This window comes from Trifolium pratense, linkage group LG1 (genome assembly GCF_020283565.1).
Source record: "Trifolium pratense cultivar HEN17-A07 linkage group LG1, ARS_RC_1.1, whole genome shotgun sequence".
Taxonomy (NCBI): domain Eukaryota; kingdom Viridiplantae; phylum Streptophyta; class Magnoliopsida; order Fabales; family Fabaceae; genus Trifolium; species Trifolium pratense.
In genome coordinates this window covers 6,258,403-6,278,707 of record NC_060059.1, presented here as the reverse complement: position 1 = coordinate 6,278,707, position 20,305 = coordinate 6,258,403, and the positions used below count along the sequence as shown (strand labels likewise).

The 20,305-nt window shown below is 33.8% G+C and overlaps 3 protein-coding genes and 1 pseudogene across 6 annotated transcripts; 2 read left to right on the top strand and 2 right to left on the bottom strand.

Moving 5' to 3' along the window:
* Window positions 1-2,616: 2,616 nt before the first annotated feature.
* On the bottom strand, window positions 2,617-6,158 carry LOC123899310 (annotated as a pseudogene).
* Window positions 6,159-8,820: 2,662 nt separating this feature from the next.
* Window positions 8,821-12,180, top strand: LOC123899301 (receptor-like protein 46). The gene has a single exon (XM_045950410.1). The coding sequence runs from the start codon at window positions 8,927-8,929 to the stop codon at window positions 11,975-11,977; it is 3,051 nt and encodes a 1,016-aa protein (XP_045806366.1). The 5' UTR covers window positions 8,821-8,926; the 3' UTR covers window positions 11,978-12,180.
* Window positions 12,181-14,128: 1,948 nt separating this feature from the next.
* LOC123899276 (pentatricopeptide repeat-containing protein At3g60050-like) lies at window positions 14,129-19,986 on the bottom strand. Of its 3 annotated transcripts, none has more exons than XR_006805557.1 (5): window positions 18,146-19,986; window positions 16,843-16,884; window positions 16,631-16,704; window positions 15,534-15,781; window positions 14,129-14,404 (listed from the first exon to the last, which is right to left on the bottom strand). XR_006805557.1 is itself a non-coding variant. In XM_045950373.1 (2 exons), the coding sequence occupies exon 1, from the start codon at window positions 19,594-19,596 to the stop codon at window positions 18,148-18,150; it is 1,449 nt and encodes a 482-aa protein (XP_045806329.1). In that variant the 5' UTR covers window positions 19,597-19,986; the 3' UTR covers window positions 16,893-17,087; window positions 18,146-18,147. The 3 variants fall into 3 exon arrangements, 1 of the variants encoding a protein (XP_045806329.1); XR_006805559.1 differs by having other exon boundaries at window positions 14,266-14,404; window positions 19,809-19,986; XM_045950373.1 differs by lacking the exons at window positions 14,129-14,404; window positions 15,534-15,781; window positions 16,631-16,704; window positions 16,843-16,884 and adding an exon at window positions 16,893-17,087.
* On the top strand, window positions 14,243-15,328 carry LOC123899286 (heavy metal-associated isoprenylated plant protein 39-like). Of its 2 annotated transcripts, none has more exons than XM_045950390.1 (3): window positions 14,243-14,379; window positions 14,730-14,808; window positions 14,949-15,328. In XM_045950390.1, the coding sequence occupies exons 1-3, from the start codon at window positions 14,371-14,373 to the stop codon at window positions 15,167-15,169; spliced, it is 309 nt and encodes a 102-aa protein (XP_045806346.1). In that variant the 5' UTR covers window positions 14,243-14,370; the 3' UTR covers window positions 15,170-15,328. The 2 variants fall into 2 exon arrangements, with proteins under 2 accessions (XP_045806346.1, XP_045806355.1); XM_045950399.1 differs by having other exon boundaries at window positions 14,246-14,379; window positions 14,733-14,808.
* Window positions 19,987-20,305: the final 319 nt, after the last annotated feature.

The window sequence follows — 20,305 nt, the reverse complement described above, 5'->3', positions numbered from 1 at the left end:
TGTTAGTAATATTATGTGAGACTGTGCTTATACGGTTCTACAATATTTATGGACCAAATTGAGCACTTGCTGATGAAATTATATTGGAGTTGACACAAATCTCTGAAGTCCATTAAACTCTAAGTAAAAGTGCTGGATTACCCTGAACACGAAATCAAAGTATAACGGCTTCAGCTCCCTTTTTCAACATAAGTGCACTTGGTTATTTCAGTGTGTGAACAAAATTCTCTTCTGCATGATTGGCCTCAGCTCCTTCCAATCATGATACACTGGATGCTATGATAAGTGTGAATCTGAAGAATGTTGATACTGAAATGCAATGATTCTGGCATAAAAACAATAGTAGCAATTAAATACAAGCTTTTATTATAATTGTATTGTTAATTCAAAGTACATAAAATATAATTTGAGAATTAAAATCTGTATACTCATTTGCTATCTCATTGAACTTCCCTCCGTCTGAAACTCAAAGTTGTACACTTCACCTCATTCCTAAGCACTGACTTTCCTTCTACTTCATTGAAATTCTTATTTTATCAGTGTTAGATTTACTTTAGAATTGATCATGAAAGCTCACAGTACCTGAAAACAATATCATGATAAGACTAAGGATACTAATGATGAGAATAAACCACCTGAAACAATATCATGATAAGAATAGTAAACCACGGTGTTAACCAAACTCATAGTACCTGGCTTGTGCAGGTCAAAGACTATACAAAGATAAATTTGGGCATGTCAAGACTATATAAGATCAATAGTCTCCAAGCTATAGCATTGTAGGCGAGTTGTAAAATTCAAGTACCATTGAGCAATGATACTGGAATTTAAGTTAAGTGCACCCAATCCTTACTCCCTTTTATTGAAAAATCCTAGGCAAACCATTGAATTTGTGATCCATTGGTTAAGAGGATAATTAAAGCAATTCACCTTACTAGATAGCCACTTCCAAGACAGTAATTGAAAGTTTTCACTCTGTTTTCTGCACACCCTTCTTTATTCCTGAATATTTTGTCGTTACGACCCTTCTACAAAACCCAAATGCTTGCAAAGCAGATGACACTGAGCCTCTCTATATGTACCTTTCCACCACGATTAGACCTCCGAATTTGAAAAAATTCTGCAGTGTTAAGTTATGCAGCTAGATTAAGCCATCTCAAGATCTCGTACCATGCCACTTTGACCAACTGACATTCGAAAAAACATGTGCCAAACATTTTCTTCTTTTTGTCAGCCAAACATACATGAGATTAGAGATTCAACAAGACACCTCTTTTTTTTTTTGTTTTAATATATATAAATAAGAATATATTAATAAAAAAGATTGTTACAAGAGACAGAGAAAGGGGGACACAACATACTCTCCCTTAGGTCTACAAAAATCGAAAATAAGGTAGACCAATTCTATTATTAGCAAAGTCCTCTCTAATCAAAGCAGAACATTGATCAAACCAAATACAATCAGATAACCCTAAGTCAGCAAGATTATAAGCACAATGGTTACCATCCCCAAAGATGTGAGAAACAATACTCTCCCTCCAGTCCTAAATATAAGAGGACGTTTAGTTTTTAGATTCATTGAGAACCTAATGTATCTGATCCATATTATAGGCCAAATACATTAGGTTCTCAATGAGTCTAAAAATAAACTTTCTCTTATATTTAGGATCGAAGGGAGTAAAAGACATGTAGCTCACTACCATGTTCAAACAATTTAACCATCTATTTTTCAACTTCCAAGGAACAATACTATGAAACTTGAAGGTCAAGGTAACCAACTTATTAAATAGATAAACAAAGCAAAACTAACCCAATCTCTATTAGAGCTTGGTTATGTTCAGTTTCAAATTGTTGAAATTTCTCATGGTTTCCTGTTGATTTTTCCATAAGTTACGTTTAATGTTATTATTTCAAAATGTTGTGGTTTCTCATGGATTTGTGCTGACATTATAGTTTGAGTTGATTGCTGAATTTTTTTTTGGTATTGAATCATGGGATTTTAGAAACTCGTTACATTTTTACCGAATGGCGGAGATTACTCTGATTTTAACTCATGAAACCTTTGTGATGGAAATTGGTTGTTATCTATTAAAAGAGTTGGTTACCTTGACCTTCAAGTTTCATAGTATTGTTCCTTGGAAGTTGAGTTAAGATGTCTATTAAAAGAATCAATTTTTGTGAAAATAAACTAACTAACACTTATATTTTTGTGAAAGCATTTTATTATCAGTGATTCATTCTGAATATGTTTAAGTTTGCGTTAAAGAAACATTTATAACTTCTTTAACTTTGTCTCTCTCTACCTATTAACAGTTACTTTGCCCTCTCTTATTGAACCCTTACGATCGCTTCATATTTTTGCATTCTTGACAAAGTTCAACCACAGGTATCATTTTACTTTAAGTTTTTCAATTTGAACATGGCGATGTTAGTTTGCATTGATTTTTTTGTCACAATTTTTATCATGAATTTTTATTTATAACTTAGGGATGCTATTTAGATATTGCAGCAAGAAGCTCAATATGGATTGGGTTAGTTTTGCTTTGTTTATCTATTTAATTACCATAAGTAAGTAAGCATATAAAATGAAATTGGAAATAATACGTATTGGTCTTTAGTTCTTATATCTGTCTAATCTATTATCAAATATAACACAAGAAAGCAAATACAAAGAGTGGTATGAACCTTATTATTCCCATCTAAAATGGAACATTTAAGAAAACAGAAATAAACAAACAAGATATACATAAACATAGAATCACTCATGGACACGGTTTCTCCTCATTTTCTTCTTTATCTTTGGCACTTTAATTACAACAGCCACATAAATCTTGTCAGCAACATCTTCCACCCATCTGAAGTAAGCATGTCTCCAATTCTTCTTCAACCACAAAGTGCCGATAACTCCCCATAAACCAGTTGCAAAACCGAGTGCTATGACAAAGTAGAACAATACTTTTTCTACCTCATTGTCATCTTCATCACCTTTGCTTTCAGGAGTTCCATGTGAAATCTCGCCAGTATGACACATATTTGGGAGTGGAGATCCACAAAGGTATGGGTTGTATGCATAAATAGATGGGTCATTAAAAGTTAAAAACTGGTTATCTTTGGGAATTGGTCCTGAAAGATTATTGTGCGACAAGTTTAAATGACCCAATGAAGTTAAATAAGGCATGCTGTTTGGAATTGTGCCTGAAAGATGGTTATGAGACATGTCCAAGGATTCTAGTGATTTCATGTCACCTATCATCTGAGGAATCTCTCCTTTCAACTGATTTTTTGACAAATTTAAGCCATGCAATCCTGTGAGCCATGTGATTTCATTTGGAATGAATCCAACTAAATTATTGTGTGACAAGTCCATATTGACTACAAGTTCCAAGATTTTAGTATACTCAAGTTCCATTCCTTTCATAACTTCAGTGACATCTTGATTAGACCATAAACCAGGAGGGGCCGGAACGTTTATGCTTACCGAACTAGGAGCCTTTGCTATAAGCTTGTGTGGTTGCTTTCCATTGACTTTATATGATGATTTGCCCAAAGTCATCCCTTGAAGATTGCCTATGCACCGAGGTATCGAACCTTCTAATTTGTTTAGAGAAAGGTCTAAAACTTTTAACAATTTCAATTGACATATTTGCGAGGGAATGCTACCACTCAACATGTTTTTTCGTAGTCTAAGAATATGCAATGAAGGGAAGGTGTATGTGGTCCATGATGATGGTATATTCCCAGAAAGTTGATTATCCCCAAGATCCAAAATCATCAATTGCTTCAAATTTATGAGAGACCCAGGAAGTTCCCCTTTAAGACTATTGTTGTTCAAATGCAACCAAAGCAATGAGGAAAGACTTCCAAATGAGCTTGGAAACGTACCTTCTAGTTTGTTGGAAGACAAATTTATTTCGTACAATCTTTGATTATCCTCCCAACAATTTGGTATTTCACCAGATAGGTTGTTGTTTGAAAGGTCAATTGTAAAAAACTTGCTTTGGCATAAAGAGATTGGTATTGAACCGTTTAAGAGATTACTTCCAAGATATAGGTCTCCCAAAGAGGGCATTATATGACCAATATATTTTGGAAGTGAACCACTGATTTGATTATGGGAGAGATTCAAATACCACAAATTTAAATACGGCATGATCAAACGCGACCCTTTTTCCATAAACTTTATTCCATCCAACTTGTTTGAAGAAATATCTAAATGATACATATTGACAAGCTGACCAAGACTTTCAGGAATGAGTCCATTAAAAGAATTATTTGAAAGATCAAGAGAACCTAGATTTACAAAGGTTCCCTAGGCTTTGAGGAATAGAACCATGCAATTTATTAGAAGAAATATCCAAGCGAGTTAAATTGACAAGTTGTCCAATATTACTCAAAAGCACCCCTTCTAAAGCATTAGTGGATAGATCTAGCTCTTGCAACTTTGACAACTTTCCTATAGACAATGGGATAGGTCCATGGAGAGAATTTGAACCAAAATCAAGGTACTTTAGCTTTTCAAGTTGCCCCAACCAATTTGGCAGGTGATCACTGATATGATTATACCGTAAATCCAGTACCTCTAAATCATATCTAATGCATCCAGATAAGTCAAAGTGTCCCATTAATTCTCCTTGAAGGTTGTTTCTTGATAAATATAATTCTTTTAGGTGGCACATGTTTGTTATGATTGATGACAGAAAACACTCTGTAAGAGTGAGTTGATTCCCCCTAAGATCAAGAGAAACAAGTCTCTTAAACTCAGTAAGCCATGATGGAATTGAAGTTAAACTATTTTCAGACAGAACGAGGGACTCAATTGAAAGCATATTTCGAAAGGCATCTGGAATTGGACCATGAAGACCATTAAAAGAAAGATCAAGATGGGTAAGTTTCTCAAAGTTGCAAAACCATGACGGGACTGATGTGAAATTATTGTAATAAAGGTAGAACGATTCAATAGAAGTCATGTTTCGAAAAAACTCAGGTATTGGACCATAGAGCTCATTGTTTCCAATATCAAGATACACAAGCTTTTTTAGGCCATTACCGATTAACATTGATGAAACTGAATCAAGATAGTTTCCAGAAAGATCAAGATGCGCAAGTGATGACAAGTTCTTGAAAGCGTGAGGTATTTTACCATGAAGCATGTTGTAAGAAAGATCAAGAAGGGTAAGTTTTTCAAATTCATTGAACCATGACGGAATAGAAGTAAAATTGTTGTTATAAAGGAAAAGAGATTCAATGGTAGTCATGTTTCGAAAAGCATCAGGAATTGGACCATGAAGCTCATTCAATGAGAGATCAAGATAGACAAGAGATGTCATGTTTTGGAAAGCATGACGAGGAATGAGTGAATTGTTAATTTGACAGTCATACAAGGAAAGATATAACAAAGAAGGAAGTGTATTCAGTACCTGGAACAAGTTGTGTGTTTCATTGAGGCGAATATGACTCAAGTCAAGGTGTTTGAGTGAATGGAGTTTCGATATCCAACTGATGTCACCATTCATTTGTAATTCTCTCTCTACTAAAATAGCACTCGGAGAGAGAGAGTAATAGTCAAAGTAATTGAAGCTGAGATCAAGAAATTGTAGGTTCTTGAGATTGCCGAGATTGTTGGGAATCCTCCCGATAAAACTAGCTCCAGCAAGAGAGAGATACTCAAGGCGTCCCATGGAACCGATGAACACCGGAATATTACTCCCTCTGAAATAATTTCCACTTAAGTCCAAATAAGTCAAGTGTTCCAATTGCAACAAAGATGGGTTGACAGTTGGAGCAAATAATGGCAAACATGGCTTAGCAATGGTATTTTCTTCCAAATTGATAATAGGACGGTAATACCCTGCTTTTGTACGAGGGAAGTGAAGAACTCCTTTTTGAGGGTAACAAGGATTGTTGAGATCAAGCTTGACAACATGTCCAGTAACATTGTCACAACCAATGCCTTCCCATTGGCAACAGTGAGTGCCTTTCCATGATGAAAGATTGTTTGGTGAATCATATGAAATAGATGCTTTGAAATCGAGAAGGGCTTGCCTCTCTTGTTCAATGCAAGGGACATTTGAATTTGCACACAAGCATATTTGTGCAATTTCAACCAACACCAGAAGTGCTACACATTTGTAATTGTAATATCTTCCCATGTTTTCTGTCTATGTATGTTTCTATTGGAATTAGATAATGCCTTTCATTTCACTCACACAACTTATATATACACCGAGCATTTTCATTTGGAACAATTAATTCAACTTCCTGGAACCATCAAAACCAAAACCAAATGTTAAGGCAAGCCTTTTAGTTTTTTTTGTGGTGCATAATTAATTTCAAGCCAAGCTTTAAAGCCTTTGAATTTTCAACAACTTATTAGATTCACTATTAATTTGATTATGTAAACTAACATCGTATTTTTTTGTGCCCCACAAATATCCACAATGGTTGTATATACCACTCCTATCCAGTGGCGGATCCAGAAATTTTCGTCAATTCGTAGGAAAAGAGGCTTTAGTAGTCCAGAAATTTTTGTCAATGGGCCTAAAAAACTAGTCAATTTCTTTGACTCATATTTGTTTATATTTTGGGACGGATGAAGTATTTTATAAAAGTTCGTTATATATTCCTTTAATAAAAAAAAAACTCTAATTTTTTTAACCTTCTGGTTCGTAGGAGAAGGAGCTTTAGTAGTCCAGAGTTCAACCGCGAGATAAATAATTATAAAATATAAAATAGTCGTTGAAGTATATGTGAAAGAATTTTCTTTAATAGATTTATCTTGTATTTAGAAAAATAAATCATATTTATAAATAACATTTTTAATATACGGTAGCAATGAATGATTAGGATCTGGAGTCACTATCGTAAAGTTTACTTTTTTTTTTTTTAACGATAAATATATTATTAGTAAAAAATCAGATTTATGCATAAGACGAATAAAGACAAGTAAAAGAGGGACTATAAAACAAATGTGTCGTATATAAATAGAATACCAATGAAAATACCAAAACTAACACCACCTAATAGTGGTCTACCTAATCTTATTCTTAGAAAGAAATTATTCGGATTTTATATCACCATGTAAAGTTTACTTGTAATTTAGGTATTATCCGATAATTTAAGATTAGACATTTAAATTTTAAAGTTTTAATTTGTTACAATTTATTTTGATCAGCCGACTCATATTTATAACTAAGTTACAAAACAAAATTCTCATTTAGATTTTTATTTTTTGACACAAAAAAATCTCATTTAGAATTATTAACCATTGTTCAAATAAAAAAACTCTTCCTTTTCATTAAACCAACATTTGTTTTCCTTTCCGTTTACTTTATTTTCTCTTCATATCATATTAGCTGAGTGTGAAATGTAAGAGAAATTTGTTGAAAGGAAAATATTTCTACCACTTTTCTATCATTTTTTTTTCAAGTGGTTTGATTACTAAAAATTCATTCTTTAAAATAATAAAAGAAGAATCCAAGATTCAATTCAAATAAAATTAACTGAAAAAAATTTATGGATATCTAATTATCTACTACTTCTTTATCTAAATAAATAAGCATATGAAATAATTTTCTCTTTTTAACGAGATACACGTGAACCCAAAGAATTTGAGGAAGACCGCAATTGCAGATTATGACGTTAAAATAAAATTATGAAGAAAGTAACGGGTGTGAGTCAACCGTTAGTCTTTTATGTTAGAGTCAACGACTGAGGCATTAGTCTTTTGTGGTCCATCATCTTTAATTAAGGAAATGTTTGTCATTATCATGTGCCGTGACCGTAAGATAATTGAAAGGAAAAAATACGTAAGTAGTTTGAAAAGAGACAAAGACAATGTTTGGTTCAGCATTCACAGCCACTAGCAAGAGACGCACATTGCTTTCATCTAACGTGATTTAAAGGTAGTAAGTAGTATACAAAGGTAAGTAGTATACAAAGGTACGTGTTTGGATCAATAATTCACCAAACGTATATCGAAATGATCGTAATCGAGTTATCTTTACACATAATCAAATCTCACTAAATTTGGAGTTACAACGAGAGATTAATTACCGTTTTAGTGAAGGTATGTCCCCCAAAATTCGGCACAAAATTTGCTTTCGAGTCAAAACTTCAAAATTTCGCACAGAATTCCATTTGGATCCATAATTCACCAAACGGGTACCGAAATGACCGCAATCGAGTTAGTTTTCCACAGAATCAAACTCCACTAAATTTGGATTTATAGAGAGATTAATTATCATTTTAGTGAAGGTCTGTCCAAATCAATTATTGTATGGAACTACTACTGGTATTTTTGTCATGTCTCTCACCCTGTAGCTCATTTTTCAATAGTATTTACATGTCCGGAAAGATAACGAAATTACCCTTGTTATCATTTAAATTTCGTCAAATTTGGAGTTACGATGTGTTTGGTAGACGGTGTTGAATTTGAAGGTCATAAATAGATTTCTACAAAATTAGTAATTGGACAACCCTTCACTAAAACGGTAATTAATCTCTCTTTGTAACTCCAAATTTAATGGGGTTTGATTCTGTGGAAATTTAACCCAATTATGGTCATTTCGGTATCATTTTGGTGAATTATGGATCCAAATTGAGTTGTGTGCGAAGCTTTGAAGTTGTGACTCGAAAGCAGAATTTTAGGGGGGGGGCAAAATCCAAAAAATTATAAAACAGGGGAAGTAAAAGTCCGCGTTTTAAAACAGAGGGTAAAATTCCGATTTAATCAAAACAGGGGGCAAAACTGCATTTAAACCTATTAATTAAAATATATCAAAACTACATTAATTATGATTATGTTTCTTCTAAAATGATTGCCTTTGACATTTGGTTTTAGTTTGATGGTTCCAGGAAGTTGCCTTACTTGTTACAAGTCAAAGTGCTCGGTCAGTGTATTATATTTTATAAGTTGTGTTAATGAGAAATGAAAGCGCCATCATCCAATTCCAATAGAAACAGAGACAAAAACATGGCAAGATATTACAAATTTGTAGTACTTTTGTTGTTGATTGAAATTGCACAAATATGCTTGTGTGCAAATTCAAATGTCCTCCCCTGCATAGAACAAGAGAGGCAAGCCCTTCTCGATTTCAAAGCATCTATTTCATATGATTCAACAAACAATCTTTCATCATGGAAAGGCACTCATTGTTGCCAATGGAAAGGTATTGGCTGTGACAATGTTACTGGACATGTTGTCAAGCTTGATCTCATGACTCCTTGTAACATACCATTCCGGCCGCAACAAGAACTTGTGGATTACCTTTTGTACAACGGTTTTGAAACTAGTACGGACTGTTTTCCTGTGGTTGCTCCAAATATCAACTCATCTTTGTTGCAATTGGAACACTTGACTTATTTGGACTTGACTGGAAATGATTTCAGTGGGAGTCCAATTCCTATGTTCTTGGGTTCTATGGGACGCCTCGAGTATATATCTCTCTCAGCAGCTGGTTTTAGCGGGAGGATACCCAATAGTCTTGAAAATCTTAAGAAACTACACTTTCTTGATCTCAGCTTCAATAACTATTTTGGTTCCTTAATGAGTGATGACACCAGTTGGATCTCTAAACTTCATTCACTTAAGCACCTTGACTTGAGTTATGTTCGCCTCAATGACACACACAATTTGTTCCAGGTACTCAATACACTTCCTTCCTTGTTACATCTTTCGTTGTCTTACTGTGGAATTGACAATTCACTCATTCCTCGTTATGCTCTTCAAAACATGACATCGCTTGTCTATCTTGATCTCTCATCAAATGAGCTTCACGGTTCAATTCCTGAGGCTTTTCAAAACATGACTTCCATTGAATCTCTTTTCCTTTATAACAACAATTTTACTTCTATTCCGTCATGGTTCAATGACTTTGAAAAGCTTATCCTTCTTGATCTTTCTTCCAACGGGCTTCATGGTCCAATTCCTGAGAGTTTTCGAAACATGACTTTCATTGAATCCCTCACGCTTGCTGCAAATAATTTAACTTCAATTCCATCATGGGTTGCTGAGTTGAAGACACTTGTGTACCTTGATCTTACGGAGAATCAAATCACTCTTAAAGAATGTTTTCTATCGTCAATCATTACAAACATGTGCCGCCTAAAACAATTAGATTTATCAAGAAACAAGCTTCAAGGGGAATTAATGGGACACTTTGAATTATCTGGATGCAATATATATGAGTTGGAGGTACTGAATTTAGAGGATAATGATATTAGTGATCACATACCAACATGGTTGGGGCAACTTGAAAATCTAGAGTACCTTGATTTTAGTTCAAATTCTCTCCATGGACCTATCCCATTGTCTATAGGAAAGTTGTCGAAGTTGCAAGAGCTACATCTATCCAACAATGTATTGAAAGGGGTCCTTTCTAGTAATATTGGACAACTTGTTAATTTAACTTTCTTAGATCTTTCTTCTAATAAACTTTATGGTTCTATTCCTCAAAGTCTAGGGAAACTTGCAAATCTGGCTTATCTTGATATTTCAAACAATTTTATTGATGGAATCATTCCAGAAAGTCTTGGTCAACTTGCCAATTTGTATTATTTAGATGTTTCTTCAAACAAGTTGGATGGAATAGTGTTTAAGAAAAAAGGACGACCTTCAATTATGCCTTTTTTAAGTTTGGGGCATTTGAATCTCTCCCATAATCAAATTAGTGGTTCCCTTCCAAAAAATATTGTCCAAATAATGCCCTCTCTGAAGAACTTGTTTCTAGGGAATAACCACTTAAGTGGTTCAATACCTATCTCTTTGTGTCAGTATCAATTGAACATCCTTGACCTATCAAAGAACAACTTATCTGGAAATATTCCAAATTGTTGGGAGATTAATAATAGTTTGCATGAGATAAATTTATCATCCAACAAACTAACTGGAGCATTTCCAATCTCATTCAGGAATCATTCCTCGTTGTTTTGGTTACATTTGAATGATAATTTCCTTCAAGGAGAGATTCCGGCGTCTTTTACAAATTTGAATCAATTGTTGATTTTGGATCTTGGTGAGAATCAACTTTCTGGAAGTATACCATCATCATGGACAACAAGCACCTTCCCTTACCTACAAGTTCTTAGACTGCGACAAAACTTGTTGAACGGTAGTATTCCATCACAACTATGCCAACTCAAATCACTAAAAATTTTGGACCTTTCCAAAAACAAATTACAAGGTTCAATTCCTCGATGCATCGGAAACCTTGAAGGAATGACATTGGGAAAATCAATATCATCATCAGTCAATGTAGAACAAGCTTCTAATGGTAGTGAATCTGACTGGTATAATCAAGTTGTCACAGAAGTAGTTAAAGGAAGGGAACTTAAGTATACCAAAATTGTAAAACTTGTAGTCAACATGGACTTGTCAGAAAACAATTTGGTTGGATTCATTCCTAATGAAGTCACTTGGCTCACAGGACTACATGGCTTAAACTTGGCAAAAAATCAATTGAAAGGAGACATTCCGCAATCAATAGGAGACATGAAATCATTAGAGTCCTTGGATATGTCTCAAAACCAACTTTCAGGCACAATTCCAAAAACCATGACTGCTTTAACTTTTTTGAGTCATTTAAACTTGTCGCACAACAACATATCAGGACCAATTCCAAAAGATAACCAACTTTCAACTTTTAATGACCCTTCTATTTATGCTTACAACCCATACCTCTGTGGATCTCCACTCCCAAATATGTGTTATACCGATGATTTTTCACATGGAACTTCTGAAACCAAAACCAAAGGTGATGAAGATGAAGATGAGATAGAAAAAATATGGTTCTACTTTGTCATAGCACTCGGCTTTACGACTGGCTTGTGGGGAGTTATTGGCACTTTGTGGTTGAAGAAGAATTGGAGACATGCTTACTTCAGATGGGTGGAAGATGTTGCTGACAATATTTATGTGGCAGTTGTAATTAAAGTGGCAAAGATAAAGAAGAAATTGAGGAGAAACCATGTCCATGGGTGATTATAGTTTATGTTTCTTGTTTGTTTATTTCTGTTTTCCTAAATGTTCCTCCATTTTAGATGGGAATGATAAGGTTCATACCACTCTTTGTATTTGCTTTCTTGTCATCAATTTTGTCTTTAGTTAAGAACATGGGATTTGGGTTTTATTTATGATTGAACAGAGTATGCAGGTAAAAAGGTTCATTCTGTCGTTAATGTTAAGTTTCCTTTATTTTTTTTAAGATAGATTGGATCTGTATTTTAGATGTATAAAATAATTGATTTATTATTTATATACCTAGAAAATTTTATGACTATACAAAGAGAAAATAGTGATCTCAAATTTTGACGAGATAAAACCTAAAGAAGAAATGTTTTACATTGAACATAATTAAAATTTCTTTTATGGACAAAAATAGTGTACATAAGTTAAATATGTTTTTAACTTTTTCATCAAAAAATATATTTTTAACAAGAGTCAGGATCCGTTGACACCAACTAGTTTGACATCAAATGTTACACCTCTCAATAACGTTTTAACCGATATAAATTTTATAAAATCCACCGTTGGATTGAAAGTTTACATCATATAGATCATTTGTGTAAAATTTCAAATAAATCCAAAATCATTTGATATGTTTTTGAGATACATCAAAATTAACGGTTTTTGTATTTTTTTAAATGCCGTTAATCTTTATGTGTCTCAATAGCATATCAAATGATTTTGGATTTGTCTGAAATTTTACACAAATGATCTATATGATGTAAACTTTCAATCCAACGGTGGATTTTATAAAATTTATATCGGTTAAAACGTTATTGAGAGGTGTAACATTTGGTGTCAAACTAGTTGGTGTCAACGAATCCTGACTCTTTTAACAATATAAAATTAGGTATATTATTATGGGCAGATTTTACTTTTAATCCATTTAAAAGTTTTTGTGATTCTCATTCATATAAAATTGAAACCACGTGATTTTTGTTGTAAATCTTCATTTTTACAATCAAGGAAAATATTTAGGAGTCACATGTTAAGTAAAAATTATTGTGATATTTTTTTTTTTTTTTATTATTGGATAAGTTTAACATGTTATTGGTCTCTAACAAAAAAAAAAACATGTTATTGGTCTCTATAAAATTCATAATTTTTAAGTTTAGTCCTTATTGCAGTTTTATCAAGATTAAATGTAGGGCTAAAAACACCTTTTTTTTTCTTTTCTTTTTGTAATAATTTATAAAAGTCGAGACAAAATTTGTGTAAAAACATGTCAATTTAGAGTCTATAAACATATTTAACCTTTAAATTTTATATTTTAGTGTTTAACTTATTTCATTTTTTCTTTATATTTAGCTCCCTAGTAAAAAAAAAACGCTGGTTCTACCATACCACTGCCTATAAAAGGGACATCAGCACTCAAAAACAATTTGGTTAGTTATGGAGTTTCTATATTAAAGAAATTATAAAGTGTTTCTAAAATAGATTAAAAGAGCAATTGAATTATAATAGGATCGAATTTTTTTAAAAAAAAAAATCTTAAATATTAAAAATAAGCCCTCCAAAGTCTTCTTCAAAACTCAACTTACAAACATACCGTAAGAATTTGAGGGGAGTGATTTTAAGAAGTGAAATCTATATTGTAAGTAATAGATCTATAAATCGAGGGTTAGTGAGATATGATCGGGTGCAAAACTTAGTTTAGAACAAAACACATTGTTCACACTAAAAAAAATACTATTGGAAAATATCTCTCCGGTAAGATTTGTATTACCGGAAGATATCTCTCCCAGTAAAATTTGCACTGTCAAAAGATATTTCTCGATAGATGAGGGGACATGAGCGAGATTCTGATCAATTGAGAACGAGCGAAGAGCAATCATCTTATAGTAAACCCACATCCATATATCACTATTTCTCCAACTAATAGTTCTGACCAGAGAGGATTCTAACATCTTTAACTTTTAACATCTTATTCAATTTTATTTCATTTCAAATATGGGAATTTAACTATAAATTTTTTATTTTTTTTCTTCCATATCACTCGTGTTTAACATATTAATCTATATTCTAGGTGATAGAATTTCCTTTTCTTTAGGTAGGAAAAGATAACAATATAATAACAAGAAGTCGAAAAAAAAGAGAAAAACTTAAAAAGATATTTGAAATGGCACGTAACATGTCATCACCACATCAAACATTTGTCCTATGTGTGTTATTGAGTTATTCCATGCTGGCCAGAAATTTGCATTTTAAAGTATCCATCTTTTAGGATGTAATGTAACACAGACACACCCACAAATAAAACAAGACATTCACAACCGCAGGCCTTACCTTATATTGCCAAAAAAAAGCCACTTCTTCTCAAGCCTTCATTCTCCTCTTCATTCTTTTCACACCCTTCTTCCTTGTTCACAATGGCTCAGGTACTTATTTTCACATCATGGTTTTCTGCAGAACAAATTTTTATTCATGTTGTTAACATAACACTCCATGTGCACATGTTCATGTTTGCTTGGTTTTAGTTATTTAAAAAATAACAATGGGAAAGTGATAAATTATTATTAATTGGAGTGAAACCGATAACTATTTTCCAACTGTTTCTGAGAAGATTTGAACTTTATCTTTTGAGGTTACGTGGCCAAACTCTTACCGAGCTGACATCTCTTAGACAGTTTGTTTGGTTAATATAGTTAAATGAATTATTCAATTTAGAATTTTGTTTACTACTTTTTCAATACTCTACATGTGATGTCCCTCACTGGATCAATAACAGAAGGCGGTGTTAAAGGTTCTTACTATGACAGATGAGAAAACAAAGAAGAAAGCAATAGAAGCAGTAGCAGATATCTATGGTGGGTGTTAAGTTATAATTTAATTTTCATTTACTGAAATTTATTTTTAGCAGAAAACCAAATTTCTCTGCAATGGACACACATATTAATGGAATACAATTAGGGATGCATCTGTATAACTGTTTCTACTTTGATAACAGGAGTTGATTCAATCGCTACAGATGTTAATGAACAAAAGTTAACAGTGATTGGCGAAATGGATACAGTGGCAGTAGTGAAGAAGCTGAAGAAAGTAGGGAAGATAGATATAATATCAGTTGGACCTGCCATAGAAGAGAAGAAAGAAGATGAGAAGAAAGAAGAGAAGAAAGACGAAAAGAAGGAAGAGAAAAAAGATGAGAAACAGGAGGAGAAAAAATAAAGACAATACACACATTGGATTTTCAAATTATTCCCCTTTTTATTATTTATACAGGTTTCTCTAAGCAGAGAAACTATGTTGAACTCAAAAAACAAAAACTCTTCAAGGTGCAAATGACTTCTGATTGTGATAATATATATGCATTTGGTAGATTCTAAATGACTGGTAATACAAAACTACATGCAAAGATTGATAGATTTTGTAGGCCCATTCTCTGATTGTAAATTCTAAATTAGGCATCGTTGGTAATTGTGTTCGAAGATATAACCATCATGAATCACCCAAATGTCTTCATGATGCTGAAATTTAATCAATAACTAACTTAGGCATGCATGACAATTCTAGGAAAAAGTGCTGGGATTACCCTGAAAGCAAGCAATGTATAATGTGATGGCTTCAGCTCCCTTTTCAATACAAGCTCGCATAGACCTCCAAATGAACTTGATTATTTCAGCGTGAGAACAAAATTCTTTACTGTGTGATTGGCCTCCGCTCCTTCCAATCATGATACTGGAATATCTTATAGAATGCTTAGAAGGAGCACATTGCACAATCACTTGAGCTGCTATGATGAATGTGAATCTGAATTGGTGATACTGAAATGGAATGACTCTGGCACAAAAAAAAAAATACCATTTAAATACAAACCAAAATTTTAAAAAAAAAATATCCATCTTGAACTTGCCGAATAGTTGTGGGAATAAAAACACAACCCACACAAGAATGTTCTTGAACCCTTCACATTCTATCCCATAATACAATTTTAAGGAGAAATTCTAGCTAACGAGGCCTTACATTTACATTAGATACTCAAGGGTTGTGTTTTCCATTATTCTTGTTGCTTAAACAATCGTCAGTTTTCTTGGATGAAAGAAAATAAAACTAAGTTTCAAGTATTCTTGTTGTTTTTTCATATTAAACGATCGTAAAAAAAAAACCTTTCTCGTTTTTCTTTCCCCTCCTTCTCAGGCCCCTAGCCACCAGTATCACTATTGGATTAGGCCTCACCTAGGTCAAGGGGAGTCTACAACCCAAAACAATTGCATTGATTAGGAATGCCACACAGTCTTAAAGTATGCAACTTGTTGGAAATTCCGCCTTCATTGCGGTCCGCCCCCATCCGCCTAATTGCGGCATTTAGGTTGCCTTCATTGCAGCTTCCAACACCTTCATTGTGTTGGGTGTGAAGGGGTGGATTTAGTCCCACATTGATTAGAGATATGGCCTGTGTAGCGTTTACATAGCTATGGCAACCCTCACCTTACAAGCCCGTTTTGTAAGGATGAGTTAGGCCCAATATAAAATCTAACACAACTGGCCATTTTTTAAATCCGTTGAAATTGACCAAGTAAACACGATATAAATTGGAATAACAAAAAGATCAATAGGATTAGCTGACACACCAAAGCAAATTACATACAAACACTTAATCCTCAAAACATGGATGCCGAACACACTTACCTTAAGGACTCTGAATTGCAAGTACCATCAGTAGAAAATTGAAGTTCCTCCACAGTATATAAAGTTGTACCATCCTGTAAATAACAGAACTGGACTTAGCAAACTGTTAATTGCAAGAATAAGACAATTTTTAGTGCAGATTCAAAAGTAAATCTAACAGTTGTTAAAAAACAGAAAAATAGAGCCTTGTGGGTGTGAATTAAAAAACTTACCTAAGATTTGGCAGCTTTGATTATCTCCATATTGGAAAGATCCTGTTATAAATTGTTTACCAAGATAATGAATAAACCATAACTGTTTAATTTGGACTTAGCATAACAGCCTAACTGTTTGGACTTTGTGATCCGTTATGGATATTGACAAAAGTCTATATTTTTTTAAGCAAAAAATGCGGCATCATATATGGGAAGGAAACCCAACTAGGCTAGCACCCTAGGCTCTAACAATCATCAGCATTCTGCAGCATACCAAGAATATATACAAAACATATGAGGGCATAGAGCAAACCCATGCAAACAGATAATTATTTAAATCTGTAAGTAGGCAAGCCTGCACTATTGTGGAAAAAAATCTCTAATAAAATTAGGAACTAAATCTCACCAAACAAAGTCGGGAACAGAAGAAGCCTGTCATGTGCGAACACAGAGCACATGTAGGGCCACAAATAAACCATAACAATAACCTTAATCTCAAAATCATGAATAATAGATATACATTTCAGCTGATACAAAACAATAATGAATAACGTACAAATGAAAACTATGCCACTTCAAATATCAAAAGATAAAGGGGATGAGCACAATAATTGAAATACAAAATGGATAATGTAATAGTAGTAAAAGATTTGAAATAAAAGATTACACTTGAAAAAGATTATACCAAACAGTCATATAGTCATACAAGTATTATATGAACAATATTTTTCCCTCAACAGAACACTGTCGACTTTATATTTTTCAAACATAGAGGAAGATGGCTTAAAAATCTAATACACTATATATTTAGGGGGAAAGGGGAGGAACGTCTATCTTTTCCAAAAGCTAAGAGCAACTAGTGTACGAAATAATTGATTGACTGTCCAGCATCAAGATTATCAAACCTTTATCCCTTTACAAGTTATGAACGATTATGGTAAAAGCAAAAGAATGGAGTTACATGACTGGCGTTATAATATAAATTACTTGGCCTATAAAAGTAAAGATGATTTCGGCCCTCCAAGAATAAATTTTTTGCCATATGCGGGCACATGTGAATTAAAAGAAGCACAGCTAAAATAATGAACAACAAATATTGATCATATGTTATAAAAAAAAATGGGCGTACAGGTTTACATTTTGGTTACTCAGTGTAGAAATAAGTGTAGAAAGAATTATATATTAGGGGAATGGGGGACCACATGCTTTAATTCTCCAGCATCTAACCAGCTGAAGAAGCAGAAGGTAATTGGCCTAAGTTAACCAAACCAAGAGTCGATGCCCCATGAGTTAACATGTCCGGTTTGAAAGTCTAACTTACCACTACATCTTATACTCTTTAAATCTGGAAAGTAAGTGGGCATACTTCCCCGTCTCCATCATTTGTCTTATCACCTCACGTGCCTCAGCAACCTTTCCAGCACTCCGCAAACAACTCACTAATGTAATATAGACAACAGAGTTTGGACTACAACCTTTACTTCCCATTTCCTTGAACATTGAGCATGCTTCATCAAATTTACCTGCCATGCATAACCCCCGAATCATGGAATTGTATGTAAAAACATTTGGGACTTGTTCCTTAGAAAGCATCTCTTGAAACATTTCTTGTGCTTTCTCAAGCTCACCAGCCACTACATACCCTGTTATCATAACAGTATAAGCCACCACATCTGGCATGCACCCATTCTTTATCATTTCATCAAAAAAATATTTGCAGGCAACGAGATTCCCGGCTCTGCTGAGTCCATCTATCAATGTGGTGAAATGAAGTACAGTTGGCTCTATACCTGTTTCTCTCATGTGATTTAAAAGATTAAGAGCTGCAAGTGGTTTGTCCCCTTTACCGAGAGCATGAAGAAGAATGTTGTAGGTATGTAAATCTGGAGAAAATCCATTTCTACCCATCTCAGCAAACAGTATGTTGAACTGATCCACCTTTCCAAGTCTGTACTTGGCATACAGGACAATATTATAAGTTAAAACATCTGGGGAAAAATCATCGCGCATCTGATCATAAAGCCACTCAATCAATTTGTACTGGTTTAATACAAGAAAACTGTGTAGAATTGCATTATAGGAATGCTTATAAGGCAAAAAGTTAAAGTTCTTCGATTTTATGAAACTCTCCACCAATGTCTTCGCCAAGCCTGCCTCGCCACAAGTACGAATCAAAATATTGAAAGTACGAGCAGTAACCGGATAACCTTTCTCAATCATCTCATCAACCAACCTCCACGACGCCTTAAACTCTTCGCACTTAGCATATATATCCATAATCAAGTGATAGGCATTCAGAGTGTGCCGGTAACCCTCCTGCTGACTACACCACACAAAAAACTTATAAGCCAGCTTTGCACACCTAGTCTTATTCTCACTATTTATGCTCTTCAAAATTCCAAGGAGAACCTCTCTAACAAGAATCCCCGAAGGCTTTATACGCAACTCCTTTAAAACTAACCTAGCATCAAGACCAGGACCATCTTGTCTAAGAACCTCAAGAGCCCTCTTAGCATCTAACTTAACACTTTCTAAGAACCCTTTTCTAACTGAAAACGGCTTTTGATCAAAACTTAAATCCTCGTTTAAACGGAAATTTTCATCCAAATTAGAATCAAAATCTGAAACTATTTTTTTCAAAGGCTCTTCAATGCAATCAAACTCATTATTATTACCATCATCAAACTTACATAATCTCCGCGAAATAACAAAACAATGAGAAATTTTGTTGACAACCCTTTTCCTTAAACCTAAAAGGGCTATTGAATTCATGATTTGAATTCGAACCCATCATCTCTGCAAGTGTGAAATGCGCAACAATAACAAAAACGAATTTCTCACCACAACAATGGAGTTTCCTTGCAATGGAACCTTCCAGAAGCTCTTTATGCTAGAAATTTTATGGATATCCATTGAATTGAAAACATAAGGGTTCTACTAATAGAAGAGCGGCGGAAAAAAGTGAAAGGGGCGATATAGCGTACCGTGTACGATGATGTTGTGAGGTGTCGATGGAAACAACGTTGTAGGTGTCGAGAAATGGCGTCATATGGAGATGGAATGCATAGTGTATGAGTGTGTGAGTGATGAATGAATGAATGAAAATGGACGGAACCCTGCAAAACCCTACGGTGGACTAAGGAAGAAGAAGAAGAAGAAGCATTAGTCGTAACGCACCGTTTTGTTTAAATGTAAAAACTAAAGTTTATTTATTTATTTATTTATTTATTTATTTATTTTGGTCTAAAGTTTATTTATTTACTTTCAGGGGGTGTATTGAATTGGGATTTCAAAGGACTAATTTAATAAAAAAAGTCTTGAAAATTTTGTGGGATTGTATTGACTTTGTGGGATTTTAAATGACATTTTTAACAATCATGATTTTCAAATCAAGACTTTAAAGAATTGATTACACAGATTTTCTAGATTTTAGAGTACTTTATGGATTTTTATGATTTCAAATGATTCAGTAATTTTTTTT